The 23,389-nt window shown below is 42.0% G+C and overlaps 1 protein-coding gene across 2 annotated transcripts in view; it reads right to left on the bottom strand.

Annotated features, from left to right (window-relative positions):
- Window positions 1-4,944: 4,944 nt before the first annotated feature.
- IPO5 (importin 5) overlaps window positions 4,945-23,389 on the bottom strand; it is an 80,257-nt gene continuing 61,812 nt past the window's right edge. Inside the window, exons 24-26 of one of the 2 annotated variants that reach the window (XM_077812819.1) lie at window positions 16,207-16,435; window positions 9,980-10,121; window positions 4,945-6,316 (exon numbers count right to left, since the gene is read on the bottom strand). In XM_077812819.1, coding sequence (XP_077668945.1) covers window positions 6,230-6,316; window positions 9,980-10,121; window positions 16,207-16,435 — 458 coding nt within the window. In that variant the 3' untranslated portion in view covers window positions 4,945-6,229. The remainder of the gene's footprint in view (window positions 6,317-9,979; window positions 10,122-16,206; window positions 16,436-23,389) is intronic. The other variant, XM_077812829.1, reaches the window with a different exon arrangement.

Raw genomic sequence — 23,389 nt, 5'->3', positions numbered from 1 at the left:
CAGGTGGCACTTCATATCTGAACTAGCCCGTCGCCAATTAGAGTAGCCTTGGGCCAGCTTTGATTTGTACCAGTGGAAGATGATTCCCCCGAGGAACCACTCTTCCAGCTGGCATCATCCCCACCTAAGCCAGAGGAGCCAAGAGGTGCTTACTATGATAGCACAGGATTCCCCAAAGAAAGTAAAATCCTCTGCTGTGGCTTCAAAGCACCTTTGATTAACCTTGCATTGGTGGGTGCAACACAAACAGGATTTAAGATGGGCAAGAGATCTGGCACAAGCAGTGTGTCAACTGAGTATTGTTAAATTTCAGCATCAAATGTTAAACAAAATAAGCTAAACTATTATATAAAATAGTCACAAGCATCCACATTTACCAGATGCCTAAATGTTTTTAAGTTAAGTGTGTTACCAATGCTGAATTGGAAAGTTACTTTGATTAGTGCTAAGATTTAGTGATGAGAAAACAGATTTGGAATTCCAACAAATCCAAAAGTTCAGACAAATGGGAATAAGTGAAAGATAGAGGGGGAAAAAAGATCTTATTCCTCACTGTCATACCTTGGGAAAAAAACCTGTTTGTCCATCTTTAATTTTAGTATTTGTGGTGGTTTTCTTAATTCAAAAGGTAATTTCAAAACATCAGTAAAAATGACTGACATTAGTAAATCCTAACATTACAAATTAATGAAGCACAGCAGATCCAGAAGATTAGTTTTCCTTGGAAATAAAGCTACCTTACAAAATGTTACATGCTGTTTAACGATAGTAAGTTATTTGTAATGCCTTTACACGTTGTCATTTTATGTCCCAATATTTATCGCTTTGCAATAAGAACTTTAAATTTTATATACTAAAATGTAATATTTTCCCAGTATTCTTCCATTTTTTACATGTGTAGCCAAGCTTTCTGCCTTATCTGTCCATACAAAAAGGAATTCTGTCAGATTAGTCTAAGTACATATGGCTCTAAATTTTTTAGACTAAAAGTTCACGTTCACTTATCTAAATTAATGTTACATTTTAGAGGTTTTATACTACCCCAATGGGAACATCAAATCCTCAGATCCAAGAATGCCTTTACAGGAGTAAATTTACTGAATGAATCAAACCTCTTCTTATCTAATAAAATGGAGAATGTTATCTTTGTCTTTCTGGAACTTATCTACCCCCCCACCCTCAAACTTTGGGGCTGCACCTCTTCTTGTATATACAGAAGGTAGCTCAGTTTTGCTCATGTTGCATCTGCCTGGCATGTGCTTCCAAAGCTGGATACAAACACTGGATGAGTAGTAACTAAACAGACAATAGGAAGGGAGCGGGTGGGCTTTCAACATCCAAGTTCGGATGGGGAAATGACACACAAGCATTGGCAGCATGGGAGAAAAATTCCACAGGCCTCCATTTTTCCAGCCCCTCTGGGAGAGGCACAATTCTCAGACTGTTTCTTCTTGATCTTCCATCAAGATTATTATTAGTTATTTAAATATATATAGATTCTGAAGAGATAGACACATACATTTCTTGAGTGGAGCAGACAAGAGAAGTCAGTCACAGAAAGGAAGATGACTTTTTTCCATTGTTGATTGTGAAATTCCCAAATCTGAAACATAGCAAGCAATAAAGAAAAATTAGTAGAGTTATCCAAAAATGCTACTGCTGGGGATTAGCAGTCAAGCCTCTGGTGTTTATTTTTAAAATTACTGCATGATCAAATCGCAGGTACTGTAGATTTTCTTGGTAGTAGCCAATGTCCTTTCTGCTCAAGAGTCTACTCTGGAATTTTTTTTTCTCCCCCAGCTCTTTAAGCTTTGGGTAGAATAAAAATTATTTTCCAGTAGAAGGAAAAGCTGGCCATGGTAATAAGTGCCTCTGGAGTATGAAGTACCACCTTATTCCAACAGATTATGCAGTAAGGTACAAGCGGTGATTTCAGAATCTTTTCTTGCTTATTGTGATTGGGCTTAGGAAGAATATTTTATGGAGAACACAGGAAAATTGATTCTATCTATGCAAATTGGATGTCTCGTGAGTTTGTAGCAATGTAGACAGGTTTCATGTTCACTTTTACTTTGGACTAATTTTTCCCTAAGGAACCTTGATATCACTAGCTGCTTTTCCAAATATTTGGATGAGGCTGTATTTGATATTGGTTAGCATCAAGACTGAGATGCAAGAGTGGGAATCCTTAGGCTTGGCACAGCTGCAAGAAATACAGAAGAGCTGGACTGCCTCTCTCCTAAGGGCGAACCTTTTTATTTTGACATCAGCAGGAGAATCTTGTCCACTCTTGCATAGGCCAAAAGGGTAGAAGGCCTGTTGGAGGCTACATACTACTTTGGAAAACTATGCCAACATGGTTAGGGCTTATTGCTCAATAGCGGTGAGGTTCAGCTAACATGAGTTGGGATCTGCAGGCAAAGATGGATTTAGCCTGTGGCAGCCCTATACATCTGAGTATCACCATGCTCTTGAGCAATTTGGGTGACCCGAATGACAAAGATTTTTGATAAACAATTCAGTCATCTGTGAACCAGAATCTGTTTTCAGTGATTTGTCTTCCCTAGTGACTTTCACTGGGATACAAATAGGTCAAGGTGAGGTAGCCTAGCTCTTAGAATATCAATAGAAAACTTGGTTCAAGAGCCACTATGTTTTGTCTATTGATACTCAGCCAGTCCTGTTTGTGATTAGTCTCTTATGTGGATCATCTGATGGAGGACAGATGAGCTTCTTGTATTCCCTTGCTGGTTTATGTATGCCACAGTTGTTATGCTGTGACTGGATAAGAAAGTGCTCCTTCCTCAGGAGATTCTGGAAGTCAGAAAGGCAAGATTGACTTGTCTTATCTCTAGCATGTTGCTCTGAAATGTGCCTGGACATTGACCATGTCCACTACATATTGCGGAGCTCAAGTACAACTCACCACCCTGAAAAACTGGAATTCAGTCAGTACCTTAGTGTCCATACCCTGTCATTACATGTGCTTCCTGCTTCTGCCACTTAAGGATCTGAAATAATTTTACATGACTTCACTTCCCTGGTGTTTTGCACTGGAAATAATTCCAAGTGTACAAAAATTCTTATTTGTGTGTGGTCTCCATGCATTACATCACAAGAACAAAATTTGCAGGGGAAAATGGATGAATTACACTTCATAACTGACATTTGTTACCTTTCCTGCTTTGGGAATACTGAGCTTGGAGAAGACAATTTTTTGAGGGTTCCAGAATTCTCAAATTCTAGGACTGAACTTTTTCACTTTCAGACTTTCCTGCTCCTCCCTAAAGACTTCACACAAGGAGTAGGAAGGAATATTAAGGAGATAATTACCAAGACAAAATTTAAGTATATGGGAGAATCAGCAGCTTTTCACTTTTGAAGTGCTATGGGAAAAGGGTTGCAGGGATTTTGATGTCTCTGTGGGCAAGTCAAGCTGATGTCAGGCGGATGTGTCAGCTATCACATGCTGTCTCGCCTAATCCCCTGGCCCTGACAAAATGAGGGCCAACAACCTGGAGGCAATTGCAGCAGAACTTCCCTTGTGTGATCTGGAGTTCTTCTTACAAATAGTGCTCCTCTGTCTGCTTGTTTCAGGTGGCCTTCTTTGCTATCATAGGGAAGGGGGGAAAAAGGACGAAAGGCATGCAGTGGGGTAAACACTTCCCAACACTCAAATGTTGGTCCCTTATTTATGGGTAAAAAAGGTTTTATCCACTCCTGCTTGAAAAGTCAGCTTTTTGCACTTCCAGAAAAAGAATGTAGCTTGAGGGCAAAAGGATTATGTTTCAAACCTGAAGTCCCATGGACAACTGTGAAATGCATCCAGTATTTGTCAGAAGAGATTTCGCTCAAACGTCTGAGATTGGGGGGAAGAGATGAGAATCCAGAAATGAATAAATGCTGAAGACACAACAAAAACCAGACAGACATAAAATAACCAAAGAGACCATTGTTGTAGCCAGATATTTGTACTTTTGAGACAAATAATCAGATTTACTAGGAGAGACAAGGTGAGTGAGGTAAGATTTTATTGGATCAACTTCTCATGGAGAGAGAGAGAGAGACTTTTGAGCTCTTATTCAGATCTGAGTGTGGCTTGAAAGCTCATCTCTTTCACCAACGGAAGTTGGTGTAATAAAGATATTACCTCACCTACCGTGCCTTTCTAATATCCTGGGACTGACATGGCTACAACTACACTGCATACAGATTTACTGAAATATTTTCCACATCGATGGGTGCAAATCCCCACATTGGAAAATGGACATGTGAACTCCTTGAAAATAACTGGAGTTGTACTTACATGAAAAAAATTTAATGAGAAAAATTGGGATCACCACAAACTATATACTCAACAGCAAAATAGAACAGGGTTCTGATAAAATTACTGTTTACAAACTACATATGCTGTCTGTCTATAGGCAGATCTGCACTCTTAGCAGTAGCATAGTTATTCATTTGTATTTTCAAAAAATCATTGACTTCTCAGTCAGGATTGAAATGACAAACTCTGCCATGAGACTAAAGCTACTTTAAAAAAACTGATTTTGGGTAGAATTTTCTTACACAAGTACAACAGGTTATATTTTGATGTATAGTTGTGTTTTAAACAGTTTGATGGCTTTTTCATCATAGAAATTGATTTTATAATTAAGGTTAAGATTTTGGCATAAGGATTTTTATTAAAATTCATGGGCAGGACACTGGCAACAAACAAATCACAGAAGCCGGAGCCCCGCCGCTATGGGGGGACTGACTTCCCTAGCCAGAGCTGAAGCTGAAAGTCACTGAAGTCTGTAAAAATCTCAATCTGTGACAAAATCGTATCCTCATTTATAATACACAGGGCAGCTTTTTTCCTCTCTCTTTAAGCATCAGACTTGTACTCTTCCATTTCACTCTAATGCATTTACACAGTATGTTTTAAGAGACTGCTGCAAATCACTTAGTGAAAAGTCTTTAATTCTTAGGTTAGCTTTCTGGTCTAAGCATAAGTTTAAATATTTATATCAAAAATGTTAGTACAAACTGCAAAGGGTTCACACTGAAGTTTAAATTAGAAATAAGATTTTAGAAAAACCATATATCTTAAACAGTAACCCATGTATTGCTAGGATGAGATGAACCAATAAAACATTTATACACAAATTTTCTCCTTTCAGGATAGGCTACCAATCATATCTCCACAAATGTAACTGCATGTATTTAATTTAATACGACTGAAAGTTTGCTTGGCTATCACAGACCCATTGTACATCTGCAACTGGAACATTAGCCAACTTTTCATAAATTACAAATATGCAATTGGATCTGAAAATGAAACAGTTTATGGTAAAGGCATGTAAACTCACTGTACCCAAGGCTCATGTCACTAAATTTGAATTCTACACAGTATGTAGTTCTTTGAATCAGAAAAAAGTTGAATGGTTAAAATCCAAGAAACAAAAAAGCATGAAGTGTGAGTTAGACATATTGTACAGAAAATTTCAAATATCTTAAAATTATGACTCGTAACATTTGTTCTTGTATCTTCTCATAGGAGGAAATTGAATAAGAATCACACAGCACTGAACTTTTACACAAGCGTCTTATTGTATTTGAATGTCATTTATTGAGGAGTGAATGAGATACTGCCAGACATGCCAAAGACACTTCACATTCAAGGGCTGGAAGCTGAACAGCTTTTCTCATTGAGTCACTTAAACAAGCCTTTTTTGTGTGACATCAATGAGGTCTTCATGCTTTATATTCGTCTTCAATTTTTCATCTTTTGATCTAGTGGTTTGCTGGGTAGAAGGGCACTTTCTACCCTAAAAGAAACTCACTCCAGTTAATACAATTAATACTAGATGTATAGAAATGTTATCTGCTATAATGTACATTACCGCTGAATAACTGGTCTTAAAGCTGTTTAATTCATTATATCTAATGAGAAAATTCAACTTGTCTCCTTTTCACCATCATACGGGTGGCTTATACCATTAGAAAAATACTCTTCAGTGCTTTTGTAGGGTTTACAGGGAGCTTCTTCAGTGTTGTGGGATAGAAATGGATTTAAACACCACTCTGAAAGAGTGCTTCTTCGTGTTGCCACTGCCTGTAGATTGCAAAAGAATGGCCTACACGCTCTACAGTTCTTTTTTGCTCAAAAACAAAAACAAAGAAACCTAAACAATAGGGTAAATGTTTATTTGGAGTTAGTTTTCTTGCAGATAATTAAGGCCCTTCAAGCAGAGTTCAGGAGCTCCTGTATAGCTGCCTGTTGGTCTGCATTGAGCTGTGATATGCATTCTGTCCATAGTCCTCCAGAGGTCTGGAAAACAAATGAAAAATAAAGGTGTCTTCACTGAATATAGACTTAGAAATATGTCAACCATTTATTTTCATTAGTCTTTCAAAGTCAACATCCATTGAGCATATATACTGTAGGAGAGTGATGGACAACTTACAGGTAAATAGTAGAGGGGCCACAAAAACCATTTTGCAAGTGGGGGTGGAGGGGGGAAGAAGGTCAGACCCTGCCCATGGAATAGTGACATTGGGTGGGGGGGGGATGTAGAGTCTCTACCGCAAGGGGTAGTGGGAGGTCCTAGAGGAAGTTTGGGAGGGAGCCTGGCCTGCACTCACCCTGCCATGACTACTCCTGTCTCGCTGTGCTGGCCCCGGCTCCCCACTTGGCCCCACTGGCTCTCGCTGCAACATGAGAGGACATGTGCATCGTCCCGTCCCACCCCCCTTCCTGCCCCAAGCTAGACTGTGGTAGGCCAAATGAAATGATCTTGCAGGCTGGATGTGACCCCTCAACTGCCCATCCCTGCTGTAGGTTATGCCAAAGAGAACAGACAAAGTCCTTGCCAACACTCAAACCTGTATCAGCTTAACAAAAGCTTTTTAAAAAATGATTTAGTTACACTGGTGCAAGTCTGTGTGTAGACAAGGCTTAAGTAATTGGTTTGAAATTCCTAGCAACTCCCTAGAATTAAAAAAGTACAAATCACAGCAGGCAAGATGCAGCCCTTCATTCTTCTAAAGGTAAGTAGCATGACAATTTGTACTCTTTTCAATAAGGCTATAAACAGGTTATTTGCTCTGCCTTAACATAGATAAATCACATGGTACTTTCAGAAGACCAGCGGTATCGTTAGCCATAATTTTTCATCTCCACCCTGTTGTGTAGCACACTATTTTGCTTGTCACCACAAAGGTGATTTATTTTAATGGTACCAAATATATTTTCAAGGTAATACAATCCTTCAGAATAAAGGCATTCAGATAAATGGGAAGTATGTATTCAGCACAGTGATCAACACAGGTTTGGGAGCAGGGGCTAAACTTGTCTCAGTATGACAAAGGAGGCCAAGTTGAAATTTATTGCAGATAACCAATTTAAATCTCTACAGTGACTTTTGATATTTAAAATCTCATTTAATGTGTTTAAACAAGCTGTCAAAGTTAGCAGATTTACATTTGATGTATTTTAAACATCAGTTCTACATTGAAGATCTTAATTTAGTCTTTTCACACCATATTTAAAAAAGCATCCACTAGGTCCAATCAAAGAAACGTAAAGACATGGTGTACTGTGAGATTCAGTGTTCTAAAGACAATCTAACACTTAAATAAGGGCCTTTAGTTTTTTTCCATAGGTAATGAGATTCTGACATTTAAGTTCTGCAGGTTTCAGAGTAGCAACCGTGTTAGTCTGTATTCGCAAAAAGAAAAGGAGTACTTGTGGCATCTTAGAGACTAACAAATTTATTTGAGCTTAGTCTCTGTTAGTCTCTAAGGTGCCACAAGTACTCCTTTTCTTTAAGTTCTGCAGTACTCCCAAATAAAGGGCAAGTTTTTAATTTTAAAATTGCCATTCTCAATCAGATATCATTGCCTCAAGCAGCCTACGCGTCCTCACTCCTGGGAGAATTCTACGCCACTGCACAATGCACAATTTCCTTTTTTTCCCCCCTCACAGAATTGGTGTTGCAGAGCTGCTGGCTGCCAGTAGGGGCCTCTGGACCCGCAGAGCCCAGCTCGCAAATCGAATACACTGCTGGGGGAAGGGGAACAGAGCTGAAGAATTCCCAGCAGCTGCAGTTTCTGGCATGCCCTGAAGGAAGGAGGCAGTGTGCAGGAAACTCCATACAAGCCCAGGACCCAGCATCAGGCTGTTTCTCCCTGTGTGTGTGTGTGTAGGGGGGAGTGACTGGGCTCTGTGTGGGGAGGGGTGCAGGTATCTGGCCCTGCAGCTAGGCTCTTGAGGGAGAGATGGGCTGTGGGGTATCTAGGGCAGGGGGTCCCTGTGACTGGGCTCTGGAGGAGTGTGAATATCTGGCCCTGTGGCTGGACTCTGGGAGATGAGGGTGTCTGTCCCCACAGCTGGGCTCTGGAGGGGAAAGGGGTGTGGGTGTGTGGCTTGGTAGCTGGGCTCTGGAGGGCAAGGGGGTGTGGGTGTCTAGCCTCGGAGCTGGGCTTGGGTGTGGGGTGGGAGGGAAGGGGCAGAGAAGCAGGAACTGGGTTGCCACAGGGGTTTCTTTAACTCTGCTCCTATGAGGCATTGTTACAGGAATACTTCCTGACAGGTATTTTGAAATAAATTACCAAGATAATTGAAAGTGGCATGATTATATAGTGTTATTTTGACAAATAAAATCTGCAAAATTTTAAAATATTGTGCACAGAATTTTTATTTTTTTAAATGCAGAATTTCCCTAGGAGTAACCTCTGTTCATTGCTCCTCCACCAGCTTCCACAGGGGGTAGTTAGCAACTAAGCAAGTTTACTTAGAGATGTTTCAGAGTAACAGCCGTGTTAGTCTGTATTCGCAAAAAGAAAAGGAGTACTTGTGGCACCTTAGAGACTAACCAATTTATTTGAACATAAGCTTTCGTGAGCTACAGCTCACTTCATCGGATGCATTGAAGTGAGCTGTAGCTCACGAAAGCTTATGCTCAAATAAATTGGTTAGTCTCTAAGGTGCCACAAGTACTCCTTTTCTTTTTACTTAGAGATGCAATTTCTTGATAAAGTACGGCCACTTTATTTCCCCATAGTTCTGAAGGTGGAAGAACCGCCTTCCATTCAAAGCCTTGCTTCATCAGTCAGTTGTATCATCATAAAAAGTTCATATTTGCCATCTGAGGATGGGCTGGACAAGGCTATTGACATAGGATAATTAAGATTTGTGGCTGGGGGTAATGGCAGAGACTTAAGTAATTTAATGTGATTTTATTTTGAATTTTATATTTTGTACAGGTCAACCAGAGGTTGAAGTAGGTGCTTCTATTATCTAAAAAAACCTAAAAATAAATACATTTCAGTACTGCCCTCCTTCTATTGCCCCTATCTTACAGAACTAAATGTGTAGGTTTTGCTTACTCTTTTTTTTTAAATGCCCTTACACAAGCAGTTTCCATTGAAACCCAAAATGCATCAATGACATTGTATAGTAAAGGTAGCACACAGCTATGGAGCTGACACTTCACTCTACTCAGTCTCTTCCAACATAGAATTCACGAGGTTCTTCTTGAATAAGCCTGTGTATCCTTGCCCTGTAGTTGCCCAGTTTCTGGGTCATTTTAATAAACTTTTGGATTTCATGCAAAATAAACATTTAGAAATTAAAAAGCGTAGTTCAAATCACCTGAGAAAAGGTAAAGGAAACTAAAGGGAGTTAGGTAAAAGGTAAACCATGCAATTGTTCCAAGTGTTTATTTTTTTTATGAATACTTCAAAAATTACATGAGTCATAAAAAGATACACACCCTCTGGTTCAAGTACCTTACATAGCGTTATCATGATTAATCTGGATTGTTGCACTGAATCTATTAGGAATCAATTTGGAATATTTCTTCTTAAGAGTGAACACTGGTTGCAGCATCATGTTTATTAGAGAATAGGTTCTGAACACTAGTTTTACAATTCCTAAATCTCAGAGCAAACTAGAATGATTCCTTTTACAATAAAATAAATTCACATTCACCTGCACTTGACGAACAACATTAGCCAACCGTTTAGTACATGGATCTTCGTGTTTAATTGCTTCATGAATTTCACCATCCGCAATTATACTGAATATTCTGGGAAGGTTAGCATTGTTGTGACCAAGGACAATTGGGTTGTTACTGATGGAGATCAAAAAAGTATACATGTTACAAATATGTCAGTGTTAGCATTCTAATTAAAAAAGATAAATGTAGATTGTGTATGTAAGTTAACTGCTTTTCAAGACATTTCTGATTTTTAGAACTGCATATTCATACCTGAGGTTATTCAGCATCATTAAGTGCATCCTGTTCTAGAAGAAAATTCCATTTTTGTCATTTTAAGATCTGGCTAATTTGAACATTCCTTATTTATAAAGCTGGGCTGTGCTTTATCAGAAAAGTTATGTGCCTTAGATAGGCTTCAGCAGAGCAGGCCAGCCCACACTGTTGGAAGTTTAATACGGTTATGCTGGGAAAGTCCATACAGCAGGGACTGGAGCACCGTGGTAGGGAAAGCTTCGTATATTTTAAACTGATTTACTCACTCCCTCCCAGAGCTGATGGAAAGTGGTACTGACTAGCTCCAAAGGGAGAGCCAACCAGCCTCCCTTGACCTAGAGTGAGGAATGCCACAATACAAGGACTTTGAAATATGAAAAGGGTTAGTGCTTGTTAATCAAAGGCGTTGAGAAGATTAAAGGGAGAATAAAACAGACCCAAATGGTAATGAAGGCAGCTGACAGGTCAAACAGTATCAGCGCAGGCATACAATTATCCATCACCAGGATATCTAACAATGCCACCAGTACCATTTCGGTTTCAAACCCTGGTTTATACTAAGCATTATGAGATTTGACGCTTGTAGGTACTCCATGAGTTATCACAATCTGCTCTATGATTGTAAACCAAGAATGAAAGATATAATCATAGGGCTAGAAGGGACCTCGAGTCCAGCCCCCTGCGCTGCGGAAGAACAAGCTCCCTACACTTAGGCAGGACCAAATAACCACCTAGGCCATCCCTTGCATGTCCAACATGTTCTTAAAAACCTCCAATGACGGGGGCACCACAACCTCCCTTAGAAGCCTTTTCCAGTGCTTAACTGCCCTTTATAGTTAGAAAGTTTTTCCTAATCTCTAACCTAAATTTCCATTGCTGCAGATTAAGCCCATAACATCTTGTCCTACCTTCAGTGGACATGGAAAACAATTGATCATTATCCTCTTTATAACAGCCCTTAGCATATTTAAAGACTGTTCTCAGGGCCCCACTCAGTCTTCTTTTCTCAATACTAAACATATCCAGCCATTTTTAAAAAACAAAACTTTTCCTTATAGGTCTTTTCATCATTTTTGTTGCTTTCCTCTGGACTCTCAAATTTGTCCACATCTTTCCTAAAGTGCAACACCCAGAACTCAACACTCTACTCCAGCTGAGGCCTCCATCAGTGCTGAGTCAAGTGGGACAATTACCTCCACCGTCTTACTTACGAACACACCTATTAATAGATCCCAAAATATCAGCCTTTTTTGCAACTGAATCACATTGTTGACTCATTCAATTTGTGATCCACTATAACCGATTCTTTTCAGCAGTACTACCACCTTGCCAGTTAATTCCCCATTTTGTAGTTGTGTATTTGATTTTTCCTTAAGTGTAGTACTTTGCCCTTGTCTTTATTGAATTTCATCTTGTTGATTTTAGACCAAATTTTTCAATTTGTCAATGTTCTTTTGAATTCTAATCCTGTCTTCCAAAGTGCTTGCAATCTTTCCCAGCTTTGTCTCACTGGCAAATTCTACAAATATACCCTCTCTTCAAATCATTAATGAAAATATTGACTAGTACTGGACTCAGGACTGACCCTGCAGGACCCCACTAAATATGCTTCTCCTCCCCCTCTCCCCCCCCAGCAGTGTGATAGCAAACCACTGATAATACTCTGAATGTAGTCTTTCAATCAGTTATCTAGTAAATTCATCCAGAGTGCATTTCCCTAGTTTGCTTATGAGAGTGTCACATTGGACTGTATCGAAAGCCTTACTAAAAATCAAGATATATCATGTCTACTGCTTCGCCACCCCCATTCCCTAGGCCAGTGTTTCTCAACCTTTTTGATACCAGGGACCGGCTTACTGCCTTCCTAAACTGTGCCAGGGAGAGCTCAGGAACGAGCACTGGTCCACGGACCAATCATCGAGACACATTGCTTCTAGGCCATTAACACCGTAAAAGAATTAGGTGGGTTTAGTATGACTTGTTCTTGACAAGTTGGCTATTCCTTATAACCCTATTATCCCCTAGATGCTTACAAATTGATCGTTGAATATTTGTTTCAGTATCTTTCTAGGTATTAAGTTAGGCTGACTGGTCTGTAATTCTGTGGGTCCTCTTTGTTCCCCTTTTTAATGATAGTTACTATATGTTTCCCCGTCTCCAATTCTCTGGGACCTAAACTGTCCTCCGGGACCTCACCCACCCTCCATGAGTTCTCAAAGATAACTGCTAACAGTTCTGAGATTGCTGCAGCTAGTTCCTTAAGTACCCTAGAATGCATTTCATCAGCCCCTGCCAACTTGATTATATTGAACTTACCTAACTTATCTCTGCCATTGCAGAGATGCTAAATTAATTCTTTGCATCACTCTTCACTGCAGAGGAGTGTAAGGGAGATTCCTACACCTGAGCCATTCTTTTTAAGTGACAAATTTGAGGAACTGTTCCAGACTGAGGTATCAATAGAGGTGGTTTTGGAACAAATTGATAAGTTAAACAGTAATAGATCACCAGGACCAGATGGTATTCACCCAAGAGTCTCAAGGAAATCAGATATGAAATTGCAGAACTACTGATTATGGTATGTAACCTACTGCTTAAGGTCACCCTATGTACCAGATGACTGGAGGATAGATCATGTAACCAATTTTTATAAGACTCCAGAGGCGATCCTGGCAATTATAGGCTGGTAAGCCTGACTTCAGTATCAGGCAAACTGGCTGAACCCATAGTAAAGGAAAGAATTATCAGGCACATAGATGAACACAACATATCGGGGAAGAGCCAACATGGCTTTTGTAAAAGGAGGTCATGCCTCACCAATCTATTAGAATTCTCAGAATGTCAATAAGGTGATCCAGTGCATGTAGTGTACTTGGACTTTCTGAAAATCTTTGACTAGGTCCCACAATAAAGCCTCTTAAATAAAGTAAGTAGTCATGAGATAAGAGGTAAGGTCCTCTCATGGATCAGTAATTAGTTAAAACATAGGAAACAAAGGGCAGGAATAAATTGTCATTTTTCACAATGGAAAGAGGTAAATAGCAGGGGCCTCAATAATCTGTACAGGGACCAGTACTGTTCAATCTATTCATAAGTGACCTGGAAAATGGAGTGAACAGTGAGGTGGCAAAATTTGAAGACACAAAATTCCTTAAGATAATTAAATCCAAAATTGACTGCAAAAAGCTACCAAGGCATTGCCTAAAGCTGGGTGAATGGAGCAACAAAATTGAAGATGAAATTCCATGTTGATAAATTCAAAGTAATACACATTGGAAAACAATCCTAAGTTCAAAAGGGAGTCTAAATTAGTTATTTACTCTCAGATGATCTTGGAGTCACTGTAGATAGTTCTCTAAAAACATCTGTTCAATGTGCAGTGGCAGTCAAAAAAAAGCTAAGAATTTTAGGAACTCTTAGGAAAGGGATAGACTATAAGACAGGAAACAATGCTGCTATATAAATCTATGGTACATTCACACTTTGAACATTGCGTGCAGTTCCAGTTGTCCCATCTCAAAAACGATATTTTAGAATTACAAAAAGTACAGAGAAGGGCAACAAAAATGATTAGGGGTATGGAACAGCTTCCATCTGAGGAGAGATGAAAAAGACTGGAACTGTTCATCTTGGAAAAGAGATGACTAAAGGGGGATATGATAGAAGTCTATATAATCATGAACGGTGGGGAGAAAGTGAATAGGGGAAGAGTTTTATACCCCTTCACATAACACAAGAACCAAGGGTTACCCGATTAAATTAACAGGCAGCAGATTTAAAACAAACATAAGGAAGTACTTCTTCACACAATGCACAGTCAACTAGTTGAACTCATTACTAGAGGAGGCTGTGAAGGCCAAGTGTGTACCTGGGTTCAAAAAAGAATTAGATAAATTTGTGGAGGATAGGTCCATCAATGCCTACTAGCCAAGATGGTTAGGGATAACCCCATGCTCCAGATATTCCTAAACCACCAACTGCCATAAGCTCAGACTGGACAACAGCGGATGGATCACACGACAGTTGCTCTGTTCTGTTCACTCCCTCTCAAGCATCTGGCACTGGCCACTGTTGGAAGACAGGATACCAAGCTAGATGGCCATTAGACTGACCCACTATGGCCATTCTTGTGTTCTTAAATATTCTTTAACACCTTCTTTCCCTATTTTGGCTTGTGTTCCTTCCATCTTGTTAATATTAATTGTGTTGAGTACTGGTCACTATTAACCTTTCTAGTGAAGAATGAAGCAAAACAGCATTAAACACAAACTTCCTGATGTCATCAGCTCTCCTTCCCTGCTATGCAAAGGACCTACACTTTTCTTCATTCTTCTCTTGCTCCTAATGTACCAGATGTCTGGAGGATAGATCACCCTATGTACCAGATGACTGCAGTGAATTCTAATACTACCTAAAGAGGTTCTCCCTCCTTCCAGTGTTCTCAATATAGATACCCAGTCTTGGAAGTGCACACTGTATGAAAGCCCAGAATCTCTTATTAAAGAATCTCTTTTTATTGCCTTTAAGGTGTAACTCATTGTATGCTTATCCTTTCTTCGTCCCTACACGCTTCTGCTATTCTTTTGTTCTCCTCAGCAATTTGACCATGTTTCCACTTTTTGTAGGATTCCATTTTGTTTTGATTAAGGTGGAAAATTCAGGTAGCAAGTTTTTGGCTATATCAGAAGTTGCAAGACTTATCAGTGATAGATGGTAAATGAGTCATGATTGCAAACCTTACACTGATCAGCATGAGGTTGAAGGTCTCTGTTTTCCCAGTTTTGTGACAGAGTAAAGTAGTCATCTGCTGAATGCACAGACTGTGGGCTGCCTAGTGATCTTTGAAAAGAAGTCTACATATCACCCAATGGTCAAAACTTTCCAGAAGATTCTGGGCTTTCATACAGTGTATAAGCACTTCCAAGACTGGGTATCTATATTGAGAACACTGGAAGGAGAGAGAACCTCTTTAGGTAGTATTAGAATTCACCGCAGGACTTCACTGATTGGGCTACTTGCCAGTACTTCAGAACTGCACTAAGGGAGACACTACCACTGTACTCTAAAACTGGACTATTTGCATTGTTTCACTGTTTACTTCTTACGTAGCTGCTTCATGAACACCTGAAAGATCAAAGCACATCAAGAAACAAAGATGTTTTATAAACCAATTACGGAAGAAAAGCGGCCATCTGTTTTGCGTGTTGCTGGTAGTTAAAATGTCTATTTATGTTGCAATACTGGTAAGTGATCATAGGAACGGTGTCAAAGAACCGCTGGAATTTTCCTTAAGGTCTCATGCTGATACTATATCAGCACAGCAATTGGATGCAAGATACGAAAACATTTAACTAGACACTATTGAAAACTAGAATTAAATTTGTTACTAATGAATGAGTCTATGATTTTGTCACGGAGATCCCGGAATTCACAGCATCCATGACTTCCAAAGACCTCCGTGACTTCAGGCCCAGCAGCTGCAGGGTCCCACCGTCTCCCACAGTGGCAGGGAGGTGTGAGGTACCCCTGTCGCCTGAAGCAGCAGGGCCCCTCAAGCGCCAAACTGCCATGGGCAGGGGGACCCTAGAGCTCTGAGTCCCCATGGGCGGTGAGGGCCCCCAGAGCTCCCAGTCATCCCACAGCTTCCCAGCCCCTTCCCATTTTATCATGGAAATTTTTGAAAAAGTCAGGGACAGGTCATTTGGCTTCCATGAATTTTTCTTTATTGCCTGTGACCTGTGACTTTTACTAAAAATATATGACAAAAATCTTAGCCTTACTAATGGAATATGAAAGACGTTAATTTTCATGTTCAAGATAATGCGTATACTAGAGAAATAAAAACGAGTATAGGTCCCATTATTGGAGACTGTGTATAAGAAAAATAAGCAGACTACAAGTATGCTTATTTTATGCATTATATCAAAGTACATTTTTACCTTACCTCTCAATTAGGTCACACAGGTAATTGAAAGTATGAACAGCTTCTTCTTTGTCTTCGTGTAGTGGAAGCCATGATAACCAGTGTGGCAGGATTTCCTCAACATTTACACAATCAGGTTTGAACTTCATGATCTTCCCTACTGCCGAAATACAGTTCTCTGTTGCATTGACGTTCTCTTTGGCTTTGGCATCTGATGACTGAATAACTCTCACCAGCAATGGAAGCGCCTCTGTAACAGTGCAAAATTAGGAAAAAGCCTCATGTATAGCCAAATTAAATGCTTGCACTTGAGCAACAATAGTGTTTCCCAATAGGGCACTAAACCGCTTGCAGACACACAACTTCAAATATGGGTAGTTTATAAAAATGAGTCAGATGTAGTTTAAAATAATTCTTCTGTTTAAGTCTCCCTGCTTCTTTTGTGGTTTTCCAATCTTTAAAATGTAAAGACGATTCCCGCCCCAACCGCCTTCTTGCTGTGTGAAAGGCATAACAAAAATATACTGACTATGTAAAAGGTACGCAAAGTTGATTGACTACTCAAGGGAAGCAATGAAACTGACAGCTGCCAAACACAAAAAATTAACCTGAACAGTAATAAAACAGTGTGTATAGCCCTTCAGTTGTGGTAATGTTACTTGTAATGGGTAGACATTTTTTAGCTATATGCATAGTTTTAAATTCAGTCTCAAAATAGCTTAGTAAAAGTACACAAATGGCAAAATTTGACTAGATAGGCGTTTCTCAAATGGGGGTCCTCGAGGGTACTCCAATAGGTCCGCAGGCCCAGCTGATTAACTATGCCCCCACCCTCCCAGTGCCTCCTGCACGCCGCTGAACAGCTGTTCCAAACATGGAGAAGGCACTGGTATGGGGCACGCTCAGGGGAGGGGCGGAAAGTGGCAGGGAAGAGGAGGGGCAGGGGTAGAGCAGAGCCGGGAAGAACTGGGGTGGGGGTAGGGCCTTGGTGGAAGGGATGGAATGGGGGTGTGGCCTGGGGCTGAGCAGGGGGCTTGGAGGTCCCCGAAAAATTTTAAATCAAAATGGGGGTCCTCAGGTTGCTCAAGTTTGAGAACCACTGAACTAGATTAAATACCTGATGACTCAGAATACACACTGAAGAGAATATATGTATTTGTTATGTGTATTCATATGCATGTGTTACATACATGCACTTCCTAAAATAAGCAATAAAAAAAGTTCAGAAGGGCCAAATTATACTGTCTGCTAAATCCACTTTACACCACTCAGATGGCACAGGCAGAAATAAACTCACCTGAAGAGGCTAGAGAAGGTGGTTACTTTGTACAGTAATTGGCATTCAAAATGTTTTGTCCCTATGGAGGCTCCATTTCAGGATGTACATGCGCCCATGCATGCTTGGTGGAGATGTTATCAGCAGTGCCTGAGGGTCTGCACTTGTGTACTACACATCCTCATGTGCCAATGTTATGGTATATAGGGAAAAGCAGGCAAACTGCAGCTCTAGTTCCTTCTCAACTACAAAGTCCAAAAGAACGACAAGCAGAGAGCAAGGAGGGCAGGTAGTAGTTTGTCCCTGTGGATGCTCCACCTAAGAAGTCCAATTACTGTAATTACAACCTAAGTAAACCTGTCCCTCGATCAGTTATCTCTGTGGTGCGCCACTGCAGAAGATTCTCGAGCAGTACATCAATTATGGAGGTGGCTGCTCAGGAAGTGGATTCAATACGGAACATAGAACAATCACCAAAAGTTATGCCGGCTCTGGAAGCATGCATAACAGCATAGGGCTGGAAAAACATATGCATTGATGACCAGGTTGCAGTTTTGCAAATATCCAAGATGAACACCTTCTTCAGTAAGGCGACAGAGGTAGACTGGACTCCGGTGGAATAAGCAATCACTAGGACAATGACATATCTCTGAGGCATTGTAACAGGTTAATAAACATCCCAAACACCGACTTAAACAGCCTTTGGGAGGAGATTGGGTCCTCTTTGATTCGTTCTGTGACAGTGATAAAAAGTCTAGGAGAAGTCCTGAAGGGATTAATCCTGTCAAGGTAAAAAGCTGGAACTCTTATGTCTAGTATTTGGAGACTAGCTTCTTCTCTTGAAGAGTGAGAGGTGGGACAAGACACTGATAGACGAGTGTCCTGATTAACATGGAACTCTGAAGATTACCTTAGGCAGGAAATGAAGGTAGGAATGTAATGTCACCATGTCATGATAAATACCATGTACAGTGGGTCAGCCATAAGGGCCCACAGCTCTACTAGACAAGGGGATGGCTGTAGGGAAGAGGTCTTGAAGATAAATGGAGGGGAGAGCCCCCCATAGGTTCTAATGGTGTTTTTCCTCAGTGCATTGAAAACTAAGTTGAGGTCCCATAGAGGAGTAGGTTCCTTGAGGTAGGAAAAAGGTTAAACAGGCTTAAACGAACCTTGCAGTGGTCAGGTGAGTGAAGAATGAATACTCTTCAATTGGGGAGGGAGAGGGAAGGAGGAAAAGAAGGCTGCAATGACAGCCAGGTAAACCTTAACTGAGCTCAGTGATAACCCTGTGGTTTTCAAGTTTAGCAGGTAACCAAGAATGTTGGAAAGGGAAGACTTGACAGCAGGTACAGCTCAGAGACTGCACCAGATCTGGACACATTTCCACTCTTCCATTACAATGAAAACAGCTGCTTTTTCTACTATTGCGCATTGCTGTTTGGAGAGTAGTTCTGGTCTATGCTAGAGGTCCCGAGAGCTATTAGCAGTGACGCCCTAAAATGAAGTGACAAGAAGTTGGGATGGACAGTGTATCCCGACACCTGGGTGAGGTCTGCTGTCAAAGGAAGGCGGAGATGTAGTTGCAAGGACCAGGGCTGGCTCTAGGATATTTGATGCCCGAAGCAAAAAATTTTTGGCCACCCCCCGCCTTTTTTGTGGTCCCCACCCCCAACTCCGCCCCCTCCCAAAATCCCTGCCCCCCCCCATTGCTTCCTGCGGCTCCCACCCTGCAACTGCCTGCCCTAGCTTACCTCTGCTCCGCCTGCTCCCCTGAACATTTCGCTGCTCCGCTTCTCCCCCCTCCCTCCCAGGCGAGGGAGAGGCAGCGCATTCAGGGGAGCAGGCAGAGCAGAGGTGAGCGAGGGTGGGGGGGAAGGGCAGGAAGGAATGGCAGGTAGAGGAAACACTCCCCGCCCCAGCTCACCTCTGCTCCACCACCGCCGCCTCCCCTGAGCACGCCGCCGCTCGGCTCCTCCTCCCTCCCAGGCTTGCCGTGCAAAACGGGAAGGGGGGAGAAGCGGAGCGGCAGCAGTGTGCTCAGGGGAGCAGGCGGAGGCGAGCTGGGGCACATTTCTAGGGGCTGGAATGCCGCCCCTAGAACCTGCTTGTTTTGCTGGTGCCTAGAGCCGGCCCTGGCAAGGACAGTTGGAAGAGCTCTTTGAACTATATCTACTTTGGCCGCCACAACGGCATTATGAAGATGGTCCTTGATCTCTCCTGTTTCAACCTGTTCAGGATTTTGAGAAAGTAATGGTGTCAGGAGACAAATACAGAAGAGTACATGTTCTTGTTATCTCTTGGCCTCATCTTCCAGCAAGCTGTGTCTGTGTCCTCCTCTCAAGCAAGATAATCAGGCCTTCATGTTGATGGCATCAAAGAAATCTCTGGAAGACCCCAGGTAATAAATCTTCCAGAATACTGTATCATTGAACTCCCACTCATGCATGGTCACGGCAGAAAACCTTGCTGAGGGTGTCTGCTATGGTGTTCTATAGCCCCGGCAGATGAGCCACTGATCTCGGTATGCTCAGATATACACTAGTTCCATTATTTTATGGATTCTGTGCACAGACCAGGATCCTGCTCCTCAATGATTTATGCAATACGTTGTTATTCAGCACTGAGTGGCTCCTGATATGGAGTGTAAAGCAATGGCAAGCCTAACGGACTCCCCAATTCTAAAATGTGACTAGAGTGGCCTCTTGAGGGATTCCATTTGCCCCAAGCTGTACAGATTTTAAAGTGAGTACCCCAACCTAGAAGGAAGGCATCTGGGGATTATCTTTGTGGGAGGGGAATTCAAGAATGGAACTCCCACACAGACTTTTTGCCCCCACACCTGTTGGGAGAAGTTGAGGACCATCTGGGGTATTGATACCCAGTTGGATAAACTGTTTACTCCATGTGTAAACTGCCCTCAACCAGGCTTGAAGACAATAGGAGTGTAGTCTTGCCAACCGTGTTACAACAGGGTACATGCTGCTATGTGGCCCGGGGTGGAAGGCAAGCCTTTTGCTGTGGCGTGCAGGCTCTGTTACAAAGTCCAGCCTTGTTTTACAATGTAACAAACCTGCCTGTGGGAAAGCATGCTCTGGAGGTAATGTAGTCCAGAGTGGCCCCTATGAAGTCTATTTGTTGTGTGTGTCTCAATGTAGACTCTTCTCCATCGAGGAGACCCAAAGAGTGGAACAGTGATGAGATGTACACATAGGAAAATAAGCATCCTGAAGATCAAGGGAGACAAATTAATCTCCCAGATCCAGAGAAGGAATTATTGCTGAGAGTTACCATTTTGAAACACTGCGAGAGGATGAAGGTTTTCAATGTCCTGTCTCCAGCATCCATTTTTCTTGGGGACTAAGTAGTACTCCTTTTCTGACGAAGTCCAATGGAACAGGTTTGATCGCCCCATAATTAGAAGGGATTGTATTTGCTGTTTTAGGACAGCCCGATAAGAAGCATACCTGAAGTGGGATGGAGAGGAAGGATGGGAAAGAGGGAGCTGAACTGAATGGAACAGCCCACTGAAAACACCTCCAGGATCTGTCAGAGGTGATAAGCTCTCAGGCAGGCAGGAAATCAGAGAGGAGCACCACAAGGGTGTTGAGGGGGGATGGGTATAGCATATGATCTGGAATGGGAGACCGATTATGACTCTTGACCAACTGGTCAAAACAACTGTTTTGAGAGTCACTGACTTATGTAACTGGAGGATAGCCCTTTCTTAGAGAATCTTGGCTTCTTTCTGAGAGGTTCCACAAGTCTCATGGGCTATAATGGACTGAGCAAGACTGTGGAGCTGCCTTTCGAGCATACTGAATTTTCTTGTTGCTGCAGGTGTGTAGATGTTGAGGGATTGCAATGATGCCCAGTCTTTTTGTGACTGGAAGGACCTGTCTGCAATGTTACTAAACAGCTTAAGACCCAGAAGGTTCTCCAGTGTTTTGTACTTTTTGGAGTAGGCTGGAGGATTGGAACCAAAAGCTCAAAACTACTATAGCACTACATAGCTGCATCAGCAGCATTGAGTGAGGCCTTAGCAATGATCTGGCTTTCTGTGATGGGGGTTTGAAACTACTCCTCCTAGTCCTGTGGCAGAAGTTCAATAAAATGCAAGAACTGAGAATATTTTGGGAAATCATATTTTGTCATCGGGGCTTGGTAACCGGCTACTCTGAATTGCAAAGTGGCAGGGGAGTAACTCTTCCAGCTAAACGGGTCTAGCCCTCTCAGCTCCTTGTCAGATGGCATTGATCTAGACAGTGGTGTTGTCTGTTCCTTTTGTTAACAGCATCAACAACCAAATAGTTGGGGGTTCAGTGGGAGAAAGTACTTTGAGGCCTTGGGGGTGAATATAGTATCTTTTCACTGGCCCTCTTACAAGTGCGTGGTATGGTAGCTGGAGTTTACCACACCACATGGGCTGGTGACATCACTGTTGATGGGCAAGGTGATTTTGCCTTGGAGAATGTTCTGAAAGAAATGATCAAGTTCCTGTATCTCTTAGCAGGATTTGTAACGCCTCTGCAATCCTTTTCATAAATTCCTGGAAGGCCCTGAAATCATCTGCATTGGAAGGCCGTGGGAAGGGGAGATAATTGTGTCTACTGAGGAGGAGGATTTGGGGGAAGGAGGTGTTTGTCCACTTCTGCACCTGGCTCCTGCTCCTCTGGAGAATCCCTCTGAGGGATAGGACCCGGTGTTGGTGTGGTTGCTGTTCCTAATGTGCTCTCTTACATGAGAGTATCCTTTAAAACTGCTCACCTTAGGTGGCCCACTGTGGTTAGATTAAGGAAAAGGGGGTAGTACTCCAAGATCGTTCCTGCCAGCACTGCCAGGTGTATCTCCTGCTGGGAGTATCTTCCTCAGGACATACACCAAAAGAGGAAAGGTAGAACTGGAAGTTGGAGGAACCCTGAAGCGATACCTCACAATCAGAGCAAGTACCACCAGAAGGGCAAGGTGTCGGTACCAGTGGTCATGTTGGTACTGGGAGCCAGTGATGGACCAATAACCGCATCAAGATTTCACAGACAGAACAGTGGATCTGACGGGTATATTGATACCAGTGGGAAATCCTTCTCAATACCCCCTCAGAGATGGTTCAGGAAGCCTGTGGATGGCTGGAGACTGCATCAGTACTGGAGATTGAGTAGTCATGCAAGGGTAAGTTGACCCAGGAACATAAGTGGGTGCCTCCTGTTACCCCTGAGAAGGGATTCAGACTCTTCCGAGAATCAAACATCCTCGTGGGAGAGGAACCTAGATGGTACCATGGATCTGGATAGTATTCCTCGGGAGTCAGCATGTGGGAGGTACCAGAGACTGTACTGAAGACTAGGGCACCTAGTTGTTAAAGGAGTTCTTGCGCTTCACAGGCACTGAGTCCAGTACCGATGATGTTCCTGTTTGCTTGCTGGCTGGCTTCTTGGTACTCAGAGAACTCTTTTGAGCCTGTGCTGGGGTTTCTTTACTACAGGGGGATAGAAGAAAAAGTACTCATACCAGGATGTGAGGCATCTTTAGATGTGGTTTGAAAGGGTGATTTTCCCCTCCTTTTGTTTTTTATTCTGGAGAATAGGGTCTTTTTTTGGTTGTCTGGAAGACTCTGAAAAGCCCCCATGGTCACTGAGGTGCTCTGAGCAGCTGAAGCTAATGTACCGGGGAAGGATGGGGTGGCACCTCAGATCCTGCAGGTCTCAAAGAATGTTTTATAAAGGAGTTTTACTCCAGCCTTCTCATTTTAAATCTGCCTTTGAAAGCAGTGCAGATCTTACATTTGGAAGACAGCAGAGGCAGCTAGAATGCCTGTTGCTGCAGGAGAAAGACCTGTGGGCAGGTCTGACAGTGCTTGAAGCCCGGAGTCTTGGGCATAACTGGTTAGGAAAGGCTGCAGATGGAGGACTATGGTGAATGAGTTTCCTAACC

Source organism: Eretmochelys imbricata, chromosome 1, assembly GCF_965152235.1.
Source record: "Eretmochelys imbricata isolate rEreImb1 chromosome 1, rEreImb1.hap1, whole genome shotgun sequence".
NCBI classification, from domain to species: domain Eukaryota; kingdom Metazoa; phylum Chordata; order Testudines; family Cheloniidae; genus Eretmochelys; species Eretmochelys imbricata.
This window is presented reverse-complemented; position numbering and strand designations above follow the sequence as displayed.